Source organism: Mirounga angustirostris, unplaced genomic scaffold (genome assembly GCF_029215605.1).
Source record: "Mirounga angustirostris isolate CCGP_5_RB_7025 unplaced genomic scaffold, mMirAng1.0.hap1 SCAF_5, whole genome shotgun sequence".
NCBI classification, from domain to species: domain Eukaryota; kingdom Metazoa; phylum Chordata; class Mammalia; order Carnivora; family Phocidae; genus Mirounga; species Mirounga angustirostris.
Genome location: NW_026991713.1, coordinates 113105868 through 113126600, shown reverse-complemented (window position 1 = coordinate 113126600; position 20733 = coordinate 113105868). Strand labels below are relative to the sequence as shown.

At 38.9% G+C, this 20733-nt stretch overlaps 1 protein-coding gene across 3 annotated transcripts in view; it reads right to left on the bottom strand.

The window, feature by feature from the left end:
• Nucleotides 1–1359: 1359 nt before the first annotated feature.
• LOC135364481 (tubulin beta chain-like) overlaps nt 1360–20733 on the bottom strand; it is a 39610-nt gene continuing 20236 nt past the window's right edge. For all 3 annotated transcript variants that reach the window (XR_010411672.1, XM_064591914.1, XM_064591913.1), the window contains 2 exons: nt 19687–19957; nt 1360–7880 (listed from right to left, as the gene is read on the bottom strand). Coding sequence is in view for 2 of the 3 variants with exons in the window: in XM_064591913.1 (XP_064447983.1) it covers nt 7870–7880; nt 19687–19957 (282 nt within the window). In the remaining variant the exon portion in view is untranslated. The remainder of the gene's footprint in view (nt 7881–19686; nt 19958–20733) is intronic.

Below are 20733 nucleotides of genomic sequence, written 5' to 3'. Positions count from 1 at the left end.
CGGCTCAGGTCATGATCCTGGGGTCCCAGGATCGAGTCCCGCATCGGGCTCCCTGCTCAGCGGGGAGTCTGCTTCTCCCTCTGACCCTTCCCCCTCTCGTGCTCTCTCTCCCATTCTCTCTCTCAAATGAATAAATAAAATCTTAAAAAAAACACAAAAACTAACATACTGTTGTACACCAATTTTACCTCAACTAAAAAAAAAGAAAATGTAATAAATAAAATCTTTAAAAAAGGTGGGGGGGGGGGCACCTGGGTGGCTCAGTCGTTAAGCGGCTGCCTTCGGCTCACGTCATGATCCCAGGGTCCTGGGATCAAGCTCCGCATCAGGCTCCCTGCGCAGCAGAACGACTACTTCTCCCTCTCCCACTCCCCCTGCTTGTGTTCCTCCTCTCACTATCTCTCTCTCTCTGTCAAATAAATAAATAAAATCTTAAAAAAAAAAAAAGATAACGTTGTAGCCTATAAGAAGTTGGGAGGCATATTTTCGGCTCACTTTGAGACACTGATATTGCAAAATATATAATTAAATCAACTTTGTTTTGGATTCTACATTAAGCATCCTAATTATCTGGATACAGTTGTATCTTACAGCAATAATAGCAAAGGTCGTGTTGTTCCCTGTGTTATATAATTATCAGAGCTTGTTGGAGCCTCCATCTGTCATATTTGAAGAAATGAAGTTACAGCAGCAGTGTGGGGGTTGTGTGATGACAGGGTGGAATGGTAATTAGTTGCTAATTAGAATTTTCTGAAATATTAGGGCAATCATCATAGGAAAATCCCACTCAACATTACATGTAAGTTAAAAATGCCCCAGGGTAGCTATTAACTTCTGAAAATAGTAGCAGGTATAAGTACTGCAGTTGGAGGTAATCAACATTTCCATTACCAACTCAATTTTCAGAGATAACAACTTAATATTTTTTATTGGGCTACATCAGTCTGGTGTTTATACCCAGGTTTATAGATATATAAACTTTAAAATATCTTTTATTTTATTGTAAAGCTGCTGCTAATGAAAATTTGCTTTAATAAACATCCTTTTTTAAATTTAAATTTTACTTAATTAACATACTGTGCAGTATTGGTTTCTGGAGAATTCAGTGATTCATCACTTATGTACAACACCCAATGCTCATCACAAGTGCCCTCCTTAATACCTATCACCCATCTAGCCCATCCCCCACCCACCTCCTTCCATCAACCCTCAGTTTTTTCCTCTATCATTAAGAGTCTCCACAGCTTGGGGTGCCTGGGTGGCTCAGTTGGTTGGGTGACTGCCTTCGGCTTGGGTCATGATCCCGGAGCCCTGGGATCGAGTCCCGCGTCGGGCTCCCGGCTCGGCTGGGAGCCTGCTTCTCCTTCTGACCCTATCCCCTCTCATGCTGTTTCTCTCTCTCTCTCTCAAATAAATAAATTTTAAAAAAATTTTAAAAAAGAGTCTCCATGGCTTGTTTCCCTCTCTCGTTTTTTTTCTTTACCCCCTTCCCTTAGGTCCATCTGTTTTCTGCCTTAAATTCCACATATGAGTAAATCATCTGGTATTTGTCTTTCTCTAACTGACTTATTTCACTTAGCATAATACACTCTAGCTCTGTCCACATTGTTGTAAATGGCAAGATTTCCTTTTTTGATGGCTGAGTAATATTCCATTGTGTATATATACCATATCTTCTTTATCCATTCATCAGTCGATGGACATTTGGGCTCTCTCCATAGTTTAGCTACTGCTGGTAATACTGCTATAAACATTGGGGTGCATGTACCCCTTCAAACCTGTATTTTTGTATCCTTTGAGTAAATACCTAGAAGTGCAATTGCTAGATCGTAGAGTCCATCTATTTTTAACTTTTTGAGGAACCTCCAAACTGAATAAACATCCTTTTGATATTGGACTTAGTCCTCTTTTTCACTTGGAGTTGTTTTTTTTTTTTTAAACTTTTCATCAGGGAAAGGTACTTAGTAACCTATAAACATGAAGACATAAACAGATCTCAAAGACAAAGTCACATTGACCTTATATGGACCTTAACTTCGTGGTGATTTATTTCAAATTTTTAAACAATGAGTCAAAGGAAACTTGGCAAAATGATTCTTTTTAATCTCAGATTACAATTGAAAACTTCATTTGAATGACTAAAAAATTAGAAAAACAGCAAAGAACATAGCCAAATAATGAAGTCTAGACTTTACCTACTTACAGAATGCTATAATAGCTGTATCTCCATTTAAGATTTTTTTTAAATATTTTATTTATTTATTTGACAGAGAGAGACACAGCGAGAGAGGGAACACAAGCAGGGGGAGTGGGAGAGGGAGAAGCAGGTTTCCCGCTGAGCAGGGAGCCCAATGCGGGGCTCGATCCCAGGACCCTGGGATCATGACCTGAGCCGAAGGCAGACGCTTAACGACTGAGCCACCCAGGTGCCCCTCCATTTAAGATTTAAATTTAGGGATGCCTGGCTGGCATGTGAGAGCATGCGACTCTTGATCTCAGGACTCTTGATCTCACAGTCATGAGTTTGAGCCCCACATTGGGTGTAGAAATTACTTAAAAAAATAAATTTAATAAATAAGCTGTAATGCAGCTACTATGTATTCAGTCTGTTCATGGATACAAATAATCCCTGATAGTTTCTTCTAGGTGTGGAAATTTAGTTTTCTTCACATTCAACACAGACAATATTCAAAATGACAGAAATCACATTTGACATTTTAACAGATTTTTTTTGCCTTATCCTGTATGTATTTATCTATTTTTGGTCATTTGTACATAAGACCATAAATATTACCTTCTTGTATCAACCCCAGTGTATTTGTTATCTATTGCTGTTTAACAATTGCCCCCAAACTTAGTGGCTTCTAAGAACAGAAATGTATGATCTTCCATTTCCATGGGTCAGGAATCTGGGTACCACTTAGCTGGGTGCCTCTGGCTCTAGGTCTCTCATGAGGTTGCAGTTGAGCTCTCATCCAGGTCTTTTGTCTCATCTAAAGACTAGACTGGGGAAGGATCCACTTCCAAGCTCATACACCTGGTTATTATCAAGAAAACCCACTTCCAAGCTCACTTACATGAGCCTCTCCATAGGACTGACTCACAACATAGTGGCTGGCTTCCCCACAGGGTGAGCAATCAAAGGAAAAGCTAGAAAGAGTCAGAACATCCAAGATGGAACCTGCAGTCTTTTATAACCTAACTCGGAAGTGACATACCATCACTTCTATCATACTCTTTTCTTTAGAAGTGAGTCACTAAATCTAGCCTACATTTAAAAGAGACGGGATTACAAACGTGTGTGAATACCAGAAGATGAGGATCATGGTGGAGAGAGTATCTTTAAGGCTTCTATCATAACTGTCATCGGTCTATGATGATCTTTTAGAGAAGTAGGTAGTTGTTGTCACTAATTTTTTGTCTGCCTAATGTCTTTTTGGGAAATGACTTCTTCCTCATTCTCAGTCTGTGTGGCTCTGAGAGTCTGACTACTCCCCTTCACCCTAGCTTTTGTGGGAGGCACTGTGGTGCCCTGGCCTGGCCAGTAAGAATACTTCAAATTCTTGGCCACAGTGAGTGGTTCAAGGATGGGCCATTTGGTGTCTCTTTTCAGGAACTGATATGGGTGCTAGGAGAAAAAGTGTTTCCTAAAATCATAGGTGGAGAACATTGAAAACTGGAATTTCTTCCATCTCCCATACTTATATACAGGCTACCTTTGTTCCATGTGGAAATATTCTTAGAATGAAACCACACAGAAAAAAACAGAGCTGAGAGGTGGAAAATGAGTGAGCTACACCAAGTTCTCATAACATCTCCTGCCTCTCTATACCCAGCTACCCCTAAAGCCAGGCTTACCTTCTTTTTTTTTTTTTAAAGTTAGTTTTGATTTGAATTTTGTCACTTCCAACACAAATGGTCCTAATACGCTAATATATCCAGATGTTATGGATGTAGCTACAAATATTCTAAGTTACCTTAACAATACCAACACAGCAGTGTCTTTTATGAAATTATCTAAATATTGAGATTCTTTATATTTTTCAACCTTCTCAGCTTAACTCTTAGAAACCTAAGCTCCATGTGTTTCCTATTAAGTGAACTACTTTTTTATTCACCTTGAATTTACTTTTCCCAAGATTCAGGAAAAACCTTTTTATTGTATTTAAGTTCTCTAAAAGCAGGGAGAAGTGCCTTCTTAATTATTAATTTCCTCCCAAAATTGTAGCATAATATCTGGCCACATAATTGATCCTCAATAACCATTTAATGAATGAATGAGTACATAAATCTTCTCAGTACACTTTAGAGTGTTTTGGTCTAAGTTCAATACTTTTTTTTGCCCATTCAATTCAATATTTTCAGCCTATTCACATAGCCTCATGCTAACTTCAGGTTATCCCCACATACTTGAGCTTTTCATACTCAGAAGAACTTAGTGTCATTATGTCTTCCCTCCTCCAAATTACTAATAGAAATATTAAATAAAGCAAGTTAGAGAGGAATGCCATGTTTACACTTCTTCCTCCAAGAAGTGCCCTTTTATCCTAAACCATTGTTTCTTGTCTCTAAGCAACTTCCCTGTGCATTACACCAGTCTCCATCATACCATGATGACTCAATTTTTAAAATAGCCTTTTGTGTGGAACTTTGTGAAAGCCTTTTTGAAAATCTAAATAGACGCCATTCATGAGCTTTCTCCATATGCATTTGTGCGTCCTAAAAGAACTTTAATAAACTGATGAGGCCTCATTTCCTCTTATGGAAACCAATAACTTTTCTCCAGATCCTTCCTTGCCTCCCAGTTATACTGCCATACAATTGTCTTTTGGGGGAAAAGCTCTTTCCTGTTGATCTGCTCTGATTGGGTCTTTAATCCTTATTAGGTATTGTAGAATAATGTAGGGTTAAGATAGCCCAAATCAAACTACCCTAAAAGAGATTCATAACTATGGTTAAGTTAGCATGTTGAGGTCAGAAACAGGGAAATATGGACTCATATGTGGTAAATATGGGCAGAAAAAAGGAAGTAAGCTTAGAAATGGAGGAAGCCAATCAAGGGTCAGGAATGTCTTAGGTCCTTCGGGAAATTGACAGTGTTACTGATTTCTCTTTTCTTTAGATTCTCCCTTCCTTTGATTTTCTCAACATCAAGCTCTCACCCTAACTTGGTAAACATTCTTTCTCAGTCTTTCCCTGGATGCTCTTTTTGTCTTTTTAATATGCTTGTTTTCCAGGTTCCATCACTGGTTTTGTATCTCCCTCTATATATTCTCCATTTTCGAGTTCATATAATCCCATGGATTTAGGTAAACTCTTATAGATTTAGGTGCTCTATTTATTCTGTAGAATCAAAATGTAAATTTGGGGCTCATGCTTCTATTCTGAGCTTCAGAAAAGTCTATTCACCTACCTAGTTGATATTTCCACATCAATATTCCATAGACACTCCAAACATGCATCCACAAATCAAATAACATTTTAACATGTCCAAAATCAAATGCATCATCTCTATATAATTTAAGACCTTTTTCATTATATATGGCAAAAAATCTCATGGAATCTAAGAAACAGCTGAACAGATAGGGATACAACTCAGCTCAGAAACAACTGGACTGGAGCGCCTGGGTGGCTCAGTCGTTAAGCATCTGCCTTAGGCTCAGGTCATGATCTCAGGGTCCTGGGATCAAGCCTGGCATCGGGCTCCCTGCTCGGCAGGAAGCCTGCTCTCCCTCTTCACTCCCCCTGCTTGTGTTCCCTCTCTCGCTGTGTCTCTCTCTGTCAAATAAATAAATAAATAAAATCTTAAAAAAAACCAAAAAAACAAACAAACAAAACTGGATCTAGGACCTGGAAATCTTGATGATTTCTCTCTCCAGATTATATCTCTACTTTCCTCTGTATCTTTTTTCCCTTGTTACAGACTAACTTCTGCTTCTCAGTCTACCTGATGAAAAACAATGAAGATTTCCATGTTCTTATTACAGTCACACTGAATGAGACTGGCTTGATTCTCTTTGGGTTCTAAATTCAAAATTCCAAGGGAGAAAGTCCTTGGTCAAGGTGTCCACCCATAAATCCATCAACTCTGTATGCAGCTTGAAGTTGTCCCATAGCTCACTGATGCTCTGGTCATTTTGTTTTCAACACTTTTTCTCTGATTGCTTCATTTTATTTTATTTTATTTTATTTATTTATTTATTTATTTATTTATTTATTTATTATTTGAGAGAGAGAGAGAGCATGAGAGGGGGGAGGGTCAGAGGGAGAAGCAGACTCCCTGCCGAGCAGGGAGCCCGATGCGGGACTCGATCCTGGGACTCCAGGATCATGACCTGAGCCGAAGGCAGTCGCCCAACCAACTGAGCCACCCAGGCACCCTTTTTTTTTAAGATTTTTTTTTTTTGATTGATTGCTTCATTTTAGTTTCTACTGCTATGTATTCAACTTAACTACTCCTTTCTTCTGTTGTGTCTAATCTTCTATCAAGCCCATCCAATATATTTTTCACCACAGATGTATTTTTCATGTCTAAAAGTTCAGTTTTTTTCTTAATACCTTCCATTTCTCTACTTAACATGCTCAATCTTTCCTTTAGATTCTTGTACTTATGGAATAAAGTTATAATAACTGCTTTAATGTCTTAGTCTACTAATTCTATCTTTGTATATTTTGATATCTGCATCATTTCTGGGTTTCTATTGATTGATTTCTTTCCCTCATTATTCATTGCATTTTCCTGCTGGTTTGCATGCCTGGTCCTTTTTCACTGGATGCCAGAAATTGTGATTTTTACCTTCTTAGGTGCAATTTTTTTTTATCTCTATAAATATTTCCTTGAGCTTTATTCTGGGAAGCGGTTAATTCACTTGGAAATAGTTTGATGTTTTCAAAGTTTCTTTCAGGCTTTGTTAGGCAGGATGGGCAGCCTTTATTTCAGAGCTAATTTAGCCACACTACTTGAGGCAATGCTCTTTTGAATACTCTCCCTAATGCCCTGTAAAGTACAAGGCTTTTCATTCAAGGGTTATTCCCTCTGCTCCGATAGGGAGTTAAGTAGTTTCTCCATACTCAGGTGCTGATCAGTACTCAGCTGAAGACTCCTGGGGGCCTTCTGTAGGTCTTCGGAACTTTCTCCCTATGCAATACTCCTCTCCCTGCTACTCTGCCTGAGAAGTCAAGATGCCAGAGCCTCCCCGGACACCCGCAGCCCACACAGATTCCCACTCTCTCTCTCTCTCTTTTTTAAAAGATTTTATTTATTTATTTTGACAGAGAGAGAGACACAGCAAGAGAGGGAACACAAGCAGGGGGAGTGGGAGAGGGAGAAGCAGGCTCCCCGCTGAGCAGGGAGCCCGATGTGGGGCTCAATCCCAGAATCCTGGGATCATGACCTGAGCCGAAGGCAGACGCTTAACCGACTGAGCTACCCAGGCGCCCCCAGATTCCCACTCTCTTAATCGCACACCAGAAACTCTCTCCCAGGCAGTAAGCTAGGACAATCACAGGGCTCACCTCATTTATTTTCCCAATCTCAGGGATCACTGTCCTCTGTTGCCTGATATGCAGTGCCTGAGAACAGTTGTTTTCTATATTCTTCCTGTTTTTAAAGTTGTTTCAGATGCCAGGAAGGTAAATCCAGTTCCTTCTCAATCCATCGGGGTCAGAAGTGGAAATCCAATTCAGTCTTTTAGAACTATTAGCAGTTTTTCAGAACCCTGGGCTCTTTCGTGTCCAGCATCCCTCTTCTGTGCTCCACGGCATCATAAGCATCCCATACAGGTTGGTTCTCCTCACAAAACTCTAAGTCCTGTGTCCACAGATCATAACTTACTCACTTACTCAGCATAGCTGAAACATAGCAGGTGCTCAACATACGCCTGGAAAAATAAATAAAACATCGTATACAATTGCACCAAAACAGAGAACAATCTTCACTATTTATTTCAGAGAATTTATAAGCTATTACCTGAAAAATGGGCTATAATTTAAACATAGCTATATTCTGAAGTTCTGATGTTACATTTCTTTGAATCAAGCATGTCATTAGCAAACTTGTCAGCCATTAGACAGATGCTTCTCAACAAAAGCAGTTTGGTGAGAAGTGTGTCTATTTGTAGTCTTTCTTTGAGGAGGGCTGGGGATTGTTTGGCACATGTCTGTGCATTTGGTTTGGTTGCATATATTGAGCATGAAATCTTTTCAGTATGTCATAGATTTTGAAAAAGCGTTTGTGTATTCACAGCTCATGCTGAGCAGAGTGCAACCAGGGGCTGCCAAACATACAGTCTCGTGATCGGCTTCTCATGTAGTGAAAGCCTTCTCTGACTCCAAACTCCAAACAGAGTCACACCATAACACCACAATCTCTAGCTGTGCATTATAGCCTTTGTTAAGTTCCATGGCCTGCTCAGTGCAAATATATGTAAAATTTTACATTAGATTTGTCAAGAGTTGGATCTCTGAGATTCTGTGATAGACCCTTCCTGGGCCATACGTGTTCTCTTTTGCTAAAATGTGACATCTCTCCCCACTCCTCCCCAGATCTCTGGAGCATTCTGAGCCTAAACCTACGGGAGGCCTCAGTGCTTTCTTTTTTTGACCTGAAATGTTAACTTTATAAAAAAATTGACAAATAGGGCCAGTAGTATCTGTAAATGAAACAAATTGTGTATGAGCAAATAAATAATAAATATCACCTATAATCATGCCAATCAGGATGTACTATATATCACGTACTACACACATTGTATGCATATATATTATATATATTATATATCTTATATTGTAACTACTACTTCATAAATGGTAATCTGCTTTCCATCCCCCCATATCTTTTCAAGTCAATGAATATCTTTTTTAATTCCCCAAAGCAGTAAACTTTAAAATAAAATCTTTTACAAACATTACTTCTTGGTACATTCTCTCTCCTGCTCTCTTTCTTTCTGGAGTAACTGCATTTTAATAAAAAAACTCTTAAGGGCAGGATGCCCAACATAAAGGTACTCCTCTCAAGTGCTGGAGTTTCAGGCATGATGGCAATAGATATTTTGAGTGTTTTTAAGTTCCTGGACTCATTTCATTCATGCATAAGGCTAACTCTGCCATATTATGAATAACAATAACAGTGTCACTAAATAAAAAAGCAGGACTAGAAGAGACCATTTTAAAAATTCCAAATGTAATGCCCCACTGTGTCCTAAGAGACAGCTGCTTTTAGTAACAGCAATGATATTTGTGAAACTTTACTACCTAAAGGAAAAAAGAAAAATCAGTGGCTTGACATTTCCAACATTTTCCGGCAACCTACTCAAGCCAACAACGAGCCGTTTAATTGATTTAATTCAATTTTGCATTTGTATCTTGAGGCAGTCTACAGCCAATTTTCTTCCCTCTTTTTGGGGAAAATATCAGTCTCTGAAATAGTGTAATTTGGGCAGATAAAAACTTCAGTGTTCAGATGTTGGGGAGGATATACTCTGTTCCATGATGGCAGGAATGATGTCCACCTCTAGTAACTACCATGGTACCTGGCAAGGAACAGGTGCTCAGTACATATTTATAAAATCTTTTCAAGTGTCCGTGTGTTTGTAAACAATTATAATCGAATGACAAAGATTCAATATTTGCATTTGAAAACAAAGTATCATCTAAAAATTTCTTATCCCTGTATTTTAGAATGACATCGATATACATACATACTACACACACACCCATCAGGGTTTCTAATCTTGATACTATTAACATTCTTTGTTGTGGGGGGCTGTCTTGTGCACTTGTGTACTTGAACTTTAAGAAAAATGTCATCTGAAATCAAATAGGCACCAATATCTCAGTGATTCAGCTAGATTACATTTAAATTCCCTTCAAATTCAGATTATTTCCTAATTAATGACATTCTTGTTTTCTTCACTATGTAAAAGTTAATCTCAATGATCTGTGCATTGATTATTCTGGTTCTGCCAATGACTTGTTGTATGATCTTGGGCAAAGAGTTTATACACATAGGGCCTCAGTTCCTTCATCTGCAAAATAGAGATAATACTAATATCTACTCCTACATGTGTTGTCACACCTGAAAAACTAACCACAAGTACATAGAACAATGATTGACACTCAGAGAATGCCCAGTGAATGTTAACAATATTAACATCTACCAATTGTAACCAGTTTTTCATACCATACGACCCATTCTTCTTCCTTGCCACACATTATTCTTGGTGAATCTGTTTCGTTAACTTATACTAAGCAAAGTAAATTAATTTCAAGATTAGCTTACATAAAGTATAATTGGATATGTACAGTTGTCTCACTATTCTTTATACTTATATTCTTTTCTTTAATATAAATAAAAAACTAAGAATTCACGAGAAAAGGGGCACCTGGCTGGCTCAGTGGGTAGGGCATGTGACTCTTGATCTTGGGGTCATGAGTTCAAGTTCCATGTTGGGCATAGAGTTCACTTTAAAAATAAAAGAATTCCTAGGGCACCTGGGTGACTCAGGCGTTAAGCGTCTGCCTTCGGCTCAGGTCATGATCCCAGGATCCTGGGATCGAGCCCCACATTGGGCACCCTGCTCGGCGGGAAGCCTGCTTCTCCCTCTCCCACTCCCCCTGCTTGTGTTCCCTCTTCTGCTGTGTCTCTCTCTGTCAAATAAATAAATAAAATTTAAAAAATAAATAAATAAAAATAAGAGAATTCCTGAGGAAAGAACAATAGTGGCTTTCACAGATTCTCAATTTCCTTCTCCCCAAGTTAAAAAGCAATTTTTAGATTCACTTTTTCAGGTAATATTTTTTTTCTGTGTGAATCAAAACAATAACAATAAAAAGTATAATTGACCCATGAATAACATGGGTTTGAACTGCCAAAGTCCAATTATATGTGGATTTTAAAAATAAATATAGTACAGTACTGTAAATATATTTCCTCTTATGCTTTTCTTAACAACATTCTTTTCTCTAGACTACTTTATTGTAAGAATATTATATATAACACATACAACATATAAAATATGTGCTCATTGATTTTCTATGTTATCAATAAGGTTTCTGGTCAATGGTAGGCAACTAGTAGTTGCCTTTGACTGTGCAGAGGGTTGGCACCCCTAACCCCCACGTTGTTCAGGGGCCAACTAACTGTACTTACATAGCATTTATCCTCTGCCAGGTACTTCCCCCAGCATAAAATTCAATCCTCAACCCTATAAGAAAGGTATTTTACTATTCTCATTTTACAGATGAGGAAACTGTGGCAAGAAAGATTACATGACCTGCTCAAGAACATTCAGCTACAAAGTGGTAGAGCTTGGATAAGAGTCTAGGAATTCTGGGGCATGTGGGTGGCTCAGGTTGTTAAACGTCCACCTTTGATTTTTGGCTCGGGTCATGATCTTGGGGCTGTGGAATTGAGCCCCCACATCAGGCTCCCTGCTCTGTGGGGTGTCTTCTTAAGATTCTCTCTCTCCTTGTCTCTCTGCCCTCCTCCCGCTCATGTTTGTTCTCTCTCTCAAATAAATAAATAAATAAATAAATAAAAAAGACTCTAGAAAGTCTGAGTCTGTGCTCACAAGTTTGTAGGACTGTAAAACAACAGCAGCAACAAATATAGACATAAAATAAAAGCTCTGTTCCTTTGGATTTTTCTTTATGTATCTTCTCAAAATAATGATTTCTCATTGTCATTGTGAAGCTGAATGACAATATCCCAATTCAATCACTTATCTGCAATTAAAATTTAAGTAAATTAAGTAAGTTAAGTAAAATTTCAGTTGCAGCAAAGTGAGCAAAATTAGCTCTTAGTCCAAAAAAAGCACATTGTATTATACTTAAAAATAAAGCTCTAGAGGGTGGGACATCGGTAAGATGGCAAAATAGGAAGCCCCAGCCCTTTGTCCCCCACAGAGACAGCAACTTAACAATATACAGAGCAAATTGCTTCTGTCAGACCTCCAGAAAACTAAGAGGCTGCAGCACCTAGGCTAATACAAAGCCAAGAGAGCCACACTGAAGTGCATAGGAAAGTTTGTTGCATTTTGCCTGCCCTAGCTTCTTCCTCACCCACCCCACCCATCCCACAGCATGGTGCAATCGGGAGAAAATTCCCAATGCCTACTCCTTCCTTCAGGAAGGAAAGAGAAGATTGGGACATATGTCTAAAGATTTTATAGGGCTTGTTGAGGGAATATTCTGTTTCACTTGACTAAGTGCTGATGCGAACTAGTGGCATAGCTGCTTCCCAGATTGGAAGCCACTGAGAAGAAAGGCGAGCATCAGGTTGTCGCAGCATTATGGAGACTGCAATACCTCAGGAAAATACCAGCAAGAGAAAGAGATTACAGGCTCATGAAAAGAAATAGGAACAAAATTTCTTTTTTTTTTTTTTTAAGATTTTATTTGAGAGAGAGAAAAAGAGAGAGAGAGAACGAGCACAAGCAGGGGGAGGAGCAGAGGGAGAGGGAGAAACAGGCCTCCCGCGGAGCAGGGAGCCCGATGCAGGGCTCTATCCCAGGACCCTGAGATCATGACCTGAGCCAAAGATGGACGCCCAACCGAGCCCCCCGGGCACCCCGGAACTAGACTTCTTAACTGGGCAATCACATGCACAAACTCAAAGAAGACATATCTCCAGAGAAATTTTGAGAGGTCCCAGAATCTCCAGCTGGGCTGATTGGTCATGGTCTTCCCTTACACAAAGGCAGTCTATAAAGACTGGGAGAGGTGACTGTTTTTCAAATGCCAAAATCTCAACAAAAGATCACAAGGTATACAAAGAAATAGGGAAACATGATCCAATCCAAAGACCAAAATAAATCTCCAGAAATTGATCCTAAATAACCAGAGATTAATGCTATACCTGACAAAGAATTCAAAATAACTATCTTAAAGATGCTTAGTAAGGTAAACGAGAACACAGACAACCAACAAAATCAGGAAAATGATGCATAAACAAAATGAGAATATCAATAAAAAGATAGAAACTATAAGAAAGAACCCAAATAGAAATTCTTAAACTGAAAAATACAATAACTGAATTGAAAAATTCACTAGAGAGGTTTAACAGCAGACTTCATAAAAGCAGAAGGAAGAATCTGTGAACTTGAAGATACTGAAATTATTGAGTGAAAAGAGCAAAAAGAAAAAAAATGAAGAAAATTAAAGATAGCCTAGGAGTGGCACCAATAAGCAGACTAATATATACATTATTGGAGACCTAGAAGGAAAAGAGAGAGAAAGGGTCAGAAAGTTTTTCTCAAGAAAAAATAACCAGAAATTTCTCTAGTTGAGGAAAAAAATGAACATGCAAATTAAAGAAGTTCAAACAATTTTGACTAAGAAAAACCCAAGGATACTTATACTGAGGAACATTATAATAAAACTGCCCAAAGTCCACAGTAGGAGGATCCTAGGCTCACCTCATCCCTCGAACACAACTAGATAACTATCAGATCATTTGGAATACTCAAGAAATCAACATGAGGACTGACAGAACAAACTGTACAACTAGAAGAAGAAAGGGGGTCCACATCAAGGAAGGTAGGAAGTGCAGAGATGTGATTTAGGGAAGAGACAGACTGCAGATGTTGTGGAGGGATGGGAGCTGTGGTTGAGGAGAAAGCAAGAGAGTGGAGTGCACAGGGATATGCACAAGGAGAATACTTCCCTAAAGTTATTGACTGGGAAAACAAGAAGGGATGATGATTTTCGTGAGTTTTTGCAGCTCGCAGGGCTCAAAAACTAGAGTTTAAAGGTTGGCGGTCTTGGCTGGACTAGAGCCCCGAGGGCACTGCCCTACTCCTGGAGAGAAGGCAGGCAGGTAACCCAGGGGACAGACTGCATGATCTGAGGAACGCCTGGGGCACATGAGTGGGAGATTGTTCTCTCTCCTTGGAGCACATCTGTGAGAAGTGGTATTCACAGAGAAGCCTCTCTGGGGACAAAACAGCTGGTGGGTGCCATTTTCCTCCCCTGCCTCTCAGCATAAACATGGAACCACCTTCAGTAAACAGCACAGCACTGACACAGGCTGCCTAACCTGCTTACACTGGGTCCCACTCCCTTGTGCTCTACTGGTACTGCTGGTCAAGTGTACCTCAGTCCCAGCACAGCGGGCCCTTTCCCCAGACGACCAGCAGAAATCCCCTGACCAGGGCACCTGGGTGGCTCAATTGGTTAAGCGACTGCCTTTGGCTCAGGTTATGATCCTGGAGTCCCTGGATCGAGTCCCACATCGAGCTCCCTGCTCGGCAGGGAGTCTGCTTCTCCCTCTGACCTTCCCCCTTCTCATGTGCTCTCTCTCATTCTCTCTCTCTCAAATAAATAAATAAAATCTTTAAAAAAAATCATTAAAAAAAAAAAAAAAAGAAATCCCCTGACCACACCACGTCTCCCAACCCGAAAGTCTGGCAAGGATTTGGTTCTAGTGGAAGTAGCATCAGGTCTCATTTAACAAGCACACCAGAGGAAACCTAGTTAAAACTCACCACATTCTGGCTAAGGACCAAACACTGCTCACTGCAGACAAGGAGAGCCTCTGCAGATGACTGACCTGAAGGATAGAGCAGTCAAAACACAACAGCAGAGTGCACACAGCACACACCAGAGACACTCCTGGAAGTGCCAGGCCCTGGACACTATATGACCTCTTCTTCATAAAGTCATTACTTTCAGGAGCAGGAAACATAATGGGCTTTTGTAACAGAGATGAAGACAGAGACTTTAGACAAAATGCCAAGACAAAGTAATTCCTCCCAAATGAAAGAACAAGAGAAAGTCATGTCCAGAGATCTAATCAAAACAGATATAAGTAATATGCCTGATGGAGAATTTAAAGCAACAATCATAAGGATACTCGCTGGGCCTGAGAAAAGAATGGAAGACTTCAGGGAGGTCCTTACTGCAGAGATAAAAGAGATAAAAACAATTAGTCATAAATGAAAAATACAATAACTGAGATTCAAAAAAGACTGGACGCAATGAGCACCAGGATGGAAGAAGCAGAGGAATGAATTAGTGGTATAGAAGATAGAATAATGGAAAATAATGAAACTCAACCAAAGAAAGAATTATGGAACACAAAAATAGACTTAGGGAACTCAGTGACTCCATCAAACACAAAAACATTCATATGATAGGAGTCCCAGAAGAAAAAGAGAAAAAAGGGGGCAGAAAATTTATTTGAGGAAATCATAGCTGAAAACTTCCCTAATCTGGGGAAGGAAAAAGACATACAGATCCAGCAGGCACAGAGAACTCCCATCAAAATCAACAAAAGCAGGCCAAGATATATTGTAATTAAATTTGCAAAATATAGTAATAAAGAAAAATCCTAAAAGAAGCAGGACAAGAGAAGTCCCTAACTTACAAGGGAAGACCCCTAAGGCTATTTGTAGATCTCTCCACAGAAACTTGGCAAGCCAGAAGAGAGTGGCATGATACATTCAAAGTGCTGAATGGGAAAAATCTGCAGCCCAGAATTCTCTATCCAGCAAGGCTATCATTCAGAATAGAAGAAGAGATAAAGAGTTTCTCAGACAAAAACTAAAGGAGTTCATGACCACTAAACCAGACCTACAAGAAATATTAAAGGTGACTCTTTCAGTGGAAAAGAAAGACCAAAAGTTGACAAAGACGAGAAAGGAACAGAGAAAATATCCAGGAACAACAACAAAACAGGTAATAAAATGGCACTAAATACACATATATCAATAATTACTCTGAATGTAAATGGACTAAACACTCGAATCAAAAGTTATAGGGTGTCAGAATGGATAAAAAATAAGACCCATCTATATGCTTGCAAGACACTCAATTTAGACCCAGTTTGAAAGTGAGAGGATGGAGAAATATTTATCATGCAAATGGAAGTCAAAAGAAGGCCAGAGTAGCAATACTTATATCAGACAAACTAGATTTTAAGCCAAAGACTGTAACAAGAGACAAGAAGGGCACTGTATATAACAAATGGGACTATCCAACAAGAAGATCTAACAATCGTAAATATTATGCCCCCAATTAGGGAGCACCCAAATATATAAAACAATTAATAAAAAACATAAAGGAACTAACAGATAATAATACCATAATAGTAGGGGACTTTAACACCCCACTTACATTAATGGACAAATCATTTAAGCAGAAAATCAACAAGGAAATAATGCATGACATTGCATGACACACTGGACCAGATGGACTTCACAGATACATTCAGAACATTCCATCCTAAAGCAGCAGAACACACATTCTTTTCAAGTGCACATGGGGCATTCTCCAGAACAGATTACATACTAGGTCACAAATCAGGCCTCAACAAGGACAAAAAGACTGAGATCATACCATGCGTATTTTCTGACAACAATGCAATGGAACTTGAAGTCAACCACAAGAAAAAAGTTGGAAAGACCACAAATACATGGAGATTAAACAATGTGCTACTAAACAATGAATGGGTCAACCCGGAAATCAAAGAAGAAATTTAAAAAAATACATGGAAACAAATGAAAATGAAATCACAATGGTACAAAACCTTTGGGATGCAACAAAAGTGGTCCTAAGAGGGAAGTTTATAGCTGTACAGGTCTACCTCAAGAAGCAAGAGAAATCTCAAATAAACAACCTAACCTTACACCTAAATGAGTTAGAAAAAGAACAACAAACAAAGCCTAAAGCCAGCAGAAGAAGGGAAATAATAAAGATTAGAGCAGAAATAAATGTTATAGAAACAACAACAACAACAACAACAAAATCCCAGTAGAACAGATCAATGAAATCAGGAGCTGGTTCTTTGAAAAAAAAAATAAAATTGATAAGCCCATAGCCAGACTTATCAAAAAGAAAAGAGAAAGGACCCAAATAAATAAAACCACAAATGAGAGAGGAGAAATAACAGCCAACACCACAGAAATACAAATGATTGTAAGAGAATATTAAGAAAAATTATATACCAATAAATTGGACAACCTGGAAGAAATGGATAAATTCCTAGAAACATATGAACTACCAAAACTGAAACAGGAAGAAATAGAAAACTTGAACAGATTGATAATCAGCAAAGAAATTGAATTAGTAATCAAAAATCTCCCAACAAACAAAAGTCCAAGGCCAGATGGCTTCACAGGGGAATTCTGCCAAATATTTAAAGAAGAGTTAATACCTATTCTTCTCAAACTATTCCAGAAAATAGAAGAGGAAGGAAAACGCCCAAATTCATTCTATGAGCCTGCATTACCTTGATACCAAAACCAGATAAAGACTCCACTAAAAAAGAGAACTACAGGCCATTATCCCCGATGAAAAGAGATGCAAAAATTCTCAATAAAATACTAGAAAATTGAATCCAATAGTACATTAAAAGAATCATTCACCACAATCAAATGGGATTTATTCCTGGGCTGCAAGCGTGGTTCAGTATTCCCAAAACAATCCACCTATAACACCACATTAATAAAAGAAAGGGTAAGAAACACATGATCCTTTCAATAAATGCAGAAAAAGCATTTGACAAAGTACAACATCAATCCATGATAAAAACCTTCAACCAAGTAGGGTTAGAGGGAACATACCTCAACATAATAAAGGTCATATATGAAAAACCCACATCTAACATCATCCTTAATGGGGAAAAACTGAGAGCTTTTCCTCTACAGTCAGGAACCAAGACAAGGATGTACATTCTCACTTTAATTCTACATAGTACTGTAAGTCCTAGCCACAGCAATCAGACAACACAAAGAAATAAAAGGCATCCAGGGCGCCTGGGTAGCTCAGTTGGTTAAGCAACTGCCTTCGGCTCAGGTCATGATCCTGGAGTCCCCGGATCGAGTCCCGCATTGGGCTCCCTGCTCGGCAGGGAGTCTGCTTCTCCCTCTGACCCTCCTCCCTCTCATGCTGTCTCTCATTCTCGCTCTCAGATAAATAAAAAAGTCTTAAAAAAAAAAAAAAAGAAATAAAAGGCATCCAAACTGGCAAGGAAGAAGTCAAACTTTCACTTTCGTGGATGACATGATACTCTATGTAGAAAACCCAAAAGACTCCACCAAAAAATTACTAGAACTGATACATGAATTCAGTAAAGTCACAGGATACAAAATCAATGTACGGAAGTCTGTTGCAGTCCCATACACCAAAAATGAAGGAGCAGAGAGAGAAAACAAGGAATCAATCCCATTTATGATTACACCAAAAACCGTAAGATAAGGAATAAACCCAACCAAAGAGATGAAAGATCTGTACTCCAAAAACTATAAAACCCTGATGAAAGAAATTGAAGATGACACAAAGAAATGGAAAAACATTCCATGCTCATGGATTGGAAGAACAAATATTGTTAACATGTCTATACCACCCAAAGCAGTCTACACATTTAATGCCAACAGTATTTTTCACAGAGCTACAACAAAAAATCCTAAAATTTATATTTAACCACAAAAGACCCCAAATATCCAAAGCAATCTTGAAAAAGAAAAGCAAAGCTGGAGGAATCACAATGCTGGACTTCAAGTTATATTATAAAGCTGTAGTGATCCTGAGAGTATGGTACTGGCACAAAAACAGACACATAGATCAATAGAACAGAATAGAAAATCCAGAAATGTAACTACAACTATATGGTCAACTAATTGACAAAGTAGGAAAGAATATCCCATGGGAAAAAGACAGTCTTTTCAATAAGTGGTATGGATAAAACTGGACAACAACATACAAAAGAATGAAACTGGACCACTTTCTTACAACATACACAAAAATGAAATAAAATGAAAATGGATGAAACACCTAAATGTGAGACTTGAAACCATTAAAATCCTAGAGGAGAAAACATCAGTAACCTCTTTGACATTGACCATACCAACTTCTTATTAGATATGTCTCCTAAGGCAAGGGAAACAAAAGCGAAAAAAAAAAAAAAAAGCAACTTTGGAACTTCATCAAAATAAAAAGCTTCTCTACAGAAAGGCAACAATCAACAAAACTAAAAGGCAACCTACAGAATGGGGGAAGATATCTGCAAATGACATATTTGATAAAGGGTTAGTATCCAAAATATATAAAGAACTTATAAAGCTCAACACCCAAAAATCAAATAATGCAATTAAAAAATGGGCAGAAGACATGAATAGACATTTTTCCAAAGAAGACATACAGATGGCCAACGGACACATGAAAAGATGCTCAACATCACTCATCATCAGGGAAACACAAATCAAAACTACAATGAGATATCACTCACATCTGTCAGAATGGCTGAAATTAACAACTCAGGAAACAACAGATGTTGGCCAGGATGCAGAGAAAGGGGAACCCTCTTATATTGTTGGTGGGAATGCAAATTGGTGCAGCCACTCTGGAAAACAGTACGGAGTTTCCTCAAAAAGTTAAAAATAGAACTACTCTACAACCCAGCAATTGCACTACTGGCTATTTACCTAAAGGATAAAAAAAATACTGCCTTAAAGGGATACATGCACCCCAATGTTTATAGCAGCATAATAAATGATAGCCAAATTATGGAAAGAGCCCAAATGTCTATCAACTGATGAATTTTTTTTCTTTCACTATGAAAATGCTTTAATGGTGGCGTCTGTATAGCATGTGGCGTCTGTATAGCATGTGACGTCAAGACAGGAAGGAGAGCAAGTGCACACAGGTTGTGAGTGAATAAAGAGTTCACACAGCTTCCACGTGCTTTACCAGGTAACAGCTCTAGGCCACCCTCCTCAGCCTCCTCCTCAAACTCGCCCTCCTCCTTGGCTGTGGTGTCCTGGTACGGCTGGTACTTGGACACCAGGTCGTTCATGTTGCTCTCGGCCTTGGTGGACTCTATCTTGTCCATGCTGTCGCCCGTGTACCAGTGCAGGAAGTCCTTGTGCCTGAACATGGCGGTGAACTGCTCTGAGATGCACTTGAACAGCTTCTGGATGCCCGTGCTGTTGCCAATGAAGGTGGCAGACATTTTTAGTCCCTGGGATAGGATGTCACATAAAAAAGAAGCCATAAAAAAGAATGAAATCTTACCATTTGCAACAACGTGGATGGAGCTAGAAAGTATTATGCTAAGCGACGTAAGTCAGTCAGAGAAACACAAATACCTCTCATATGTGGAATTTAAGAAACAAAACAAAGGAACATAGAGGGGGAAAAAAGAAAGGAAAACCAAAAAACAGACTATTAATCCTAGAGGACAATGACGGTTACCAGAGGGTAGGGAGGCAGGGGGATGGGTTAAATAGGTGATGGGGATAAAGGAGTGCACTTGTGATGAGCACTGGGTGCTGTATGGAAGTGCTGAATCACTATATTATATAACTGAAACTAATATTACACTGTGTGTTAACTAACTGGAATTTAATAAAGACTTGGAAGAAAAAAAAAAGTAAGGATCACTGATTGTCTTCTGTTAGATTCCTCTACAGTGTTAGCAGTATTATATGTTATGCTTTTTATTTTTTTAATAAATATTATTAAAACAGTCAAAAGTCACAAGAGAGAATCCTGAAATTAGCAAGAGAAAAATGATTTGTCACATGTAAGGGAGCTTCTTTAAGATTAACAATGGAGTGGGGGGGCGCCTGGGTGGCTCAGTCGGTTAGGTGTCTGACTCTTGATTTCAGCTCAGGTCATGATGTCAAGGTTGTGAGATTGAGCCCTGTGTTGGGCTGTGCACTCAGCGGGGAGTCTGATTGAGATTCTCTTTCTCTCACCCTCCCTCTGCCTCTCCCTCCCCCCCTCCCCGCTTTC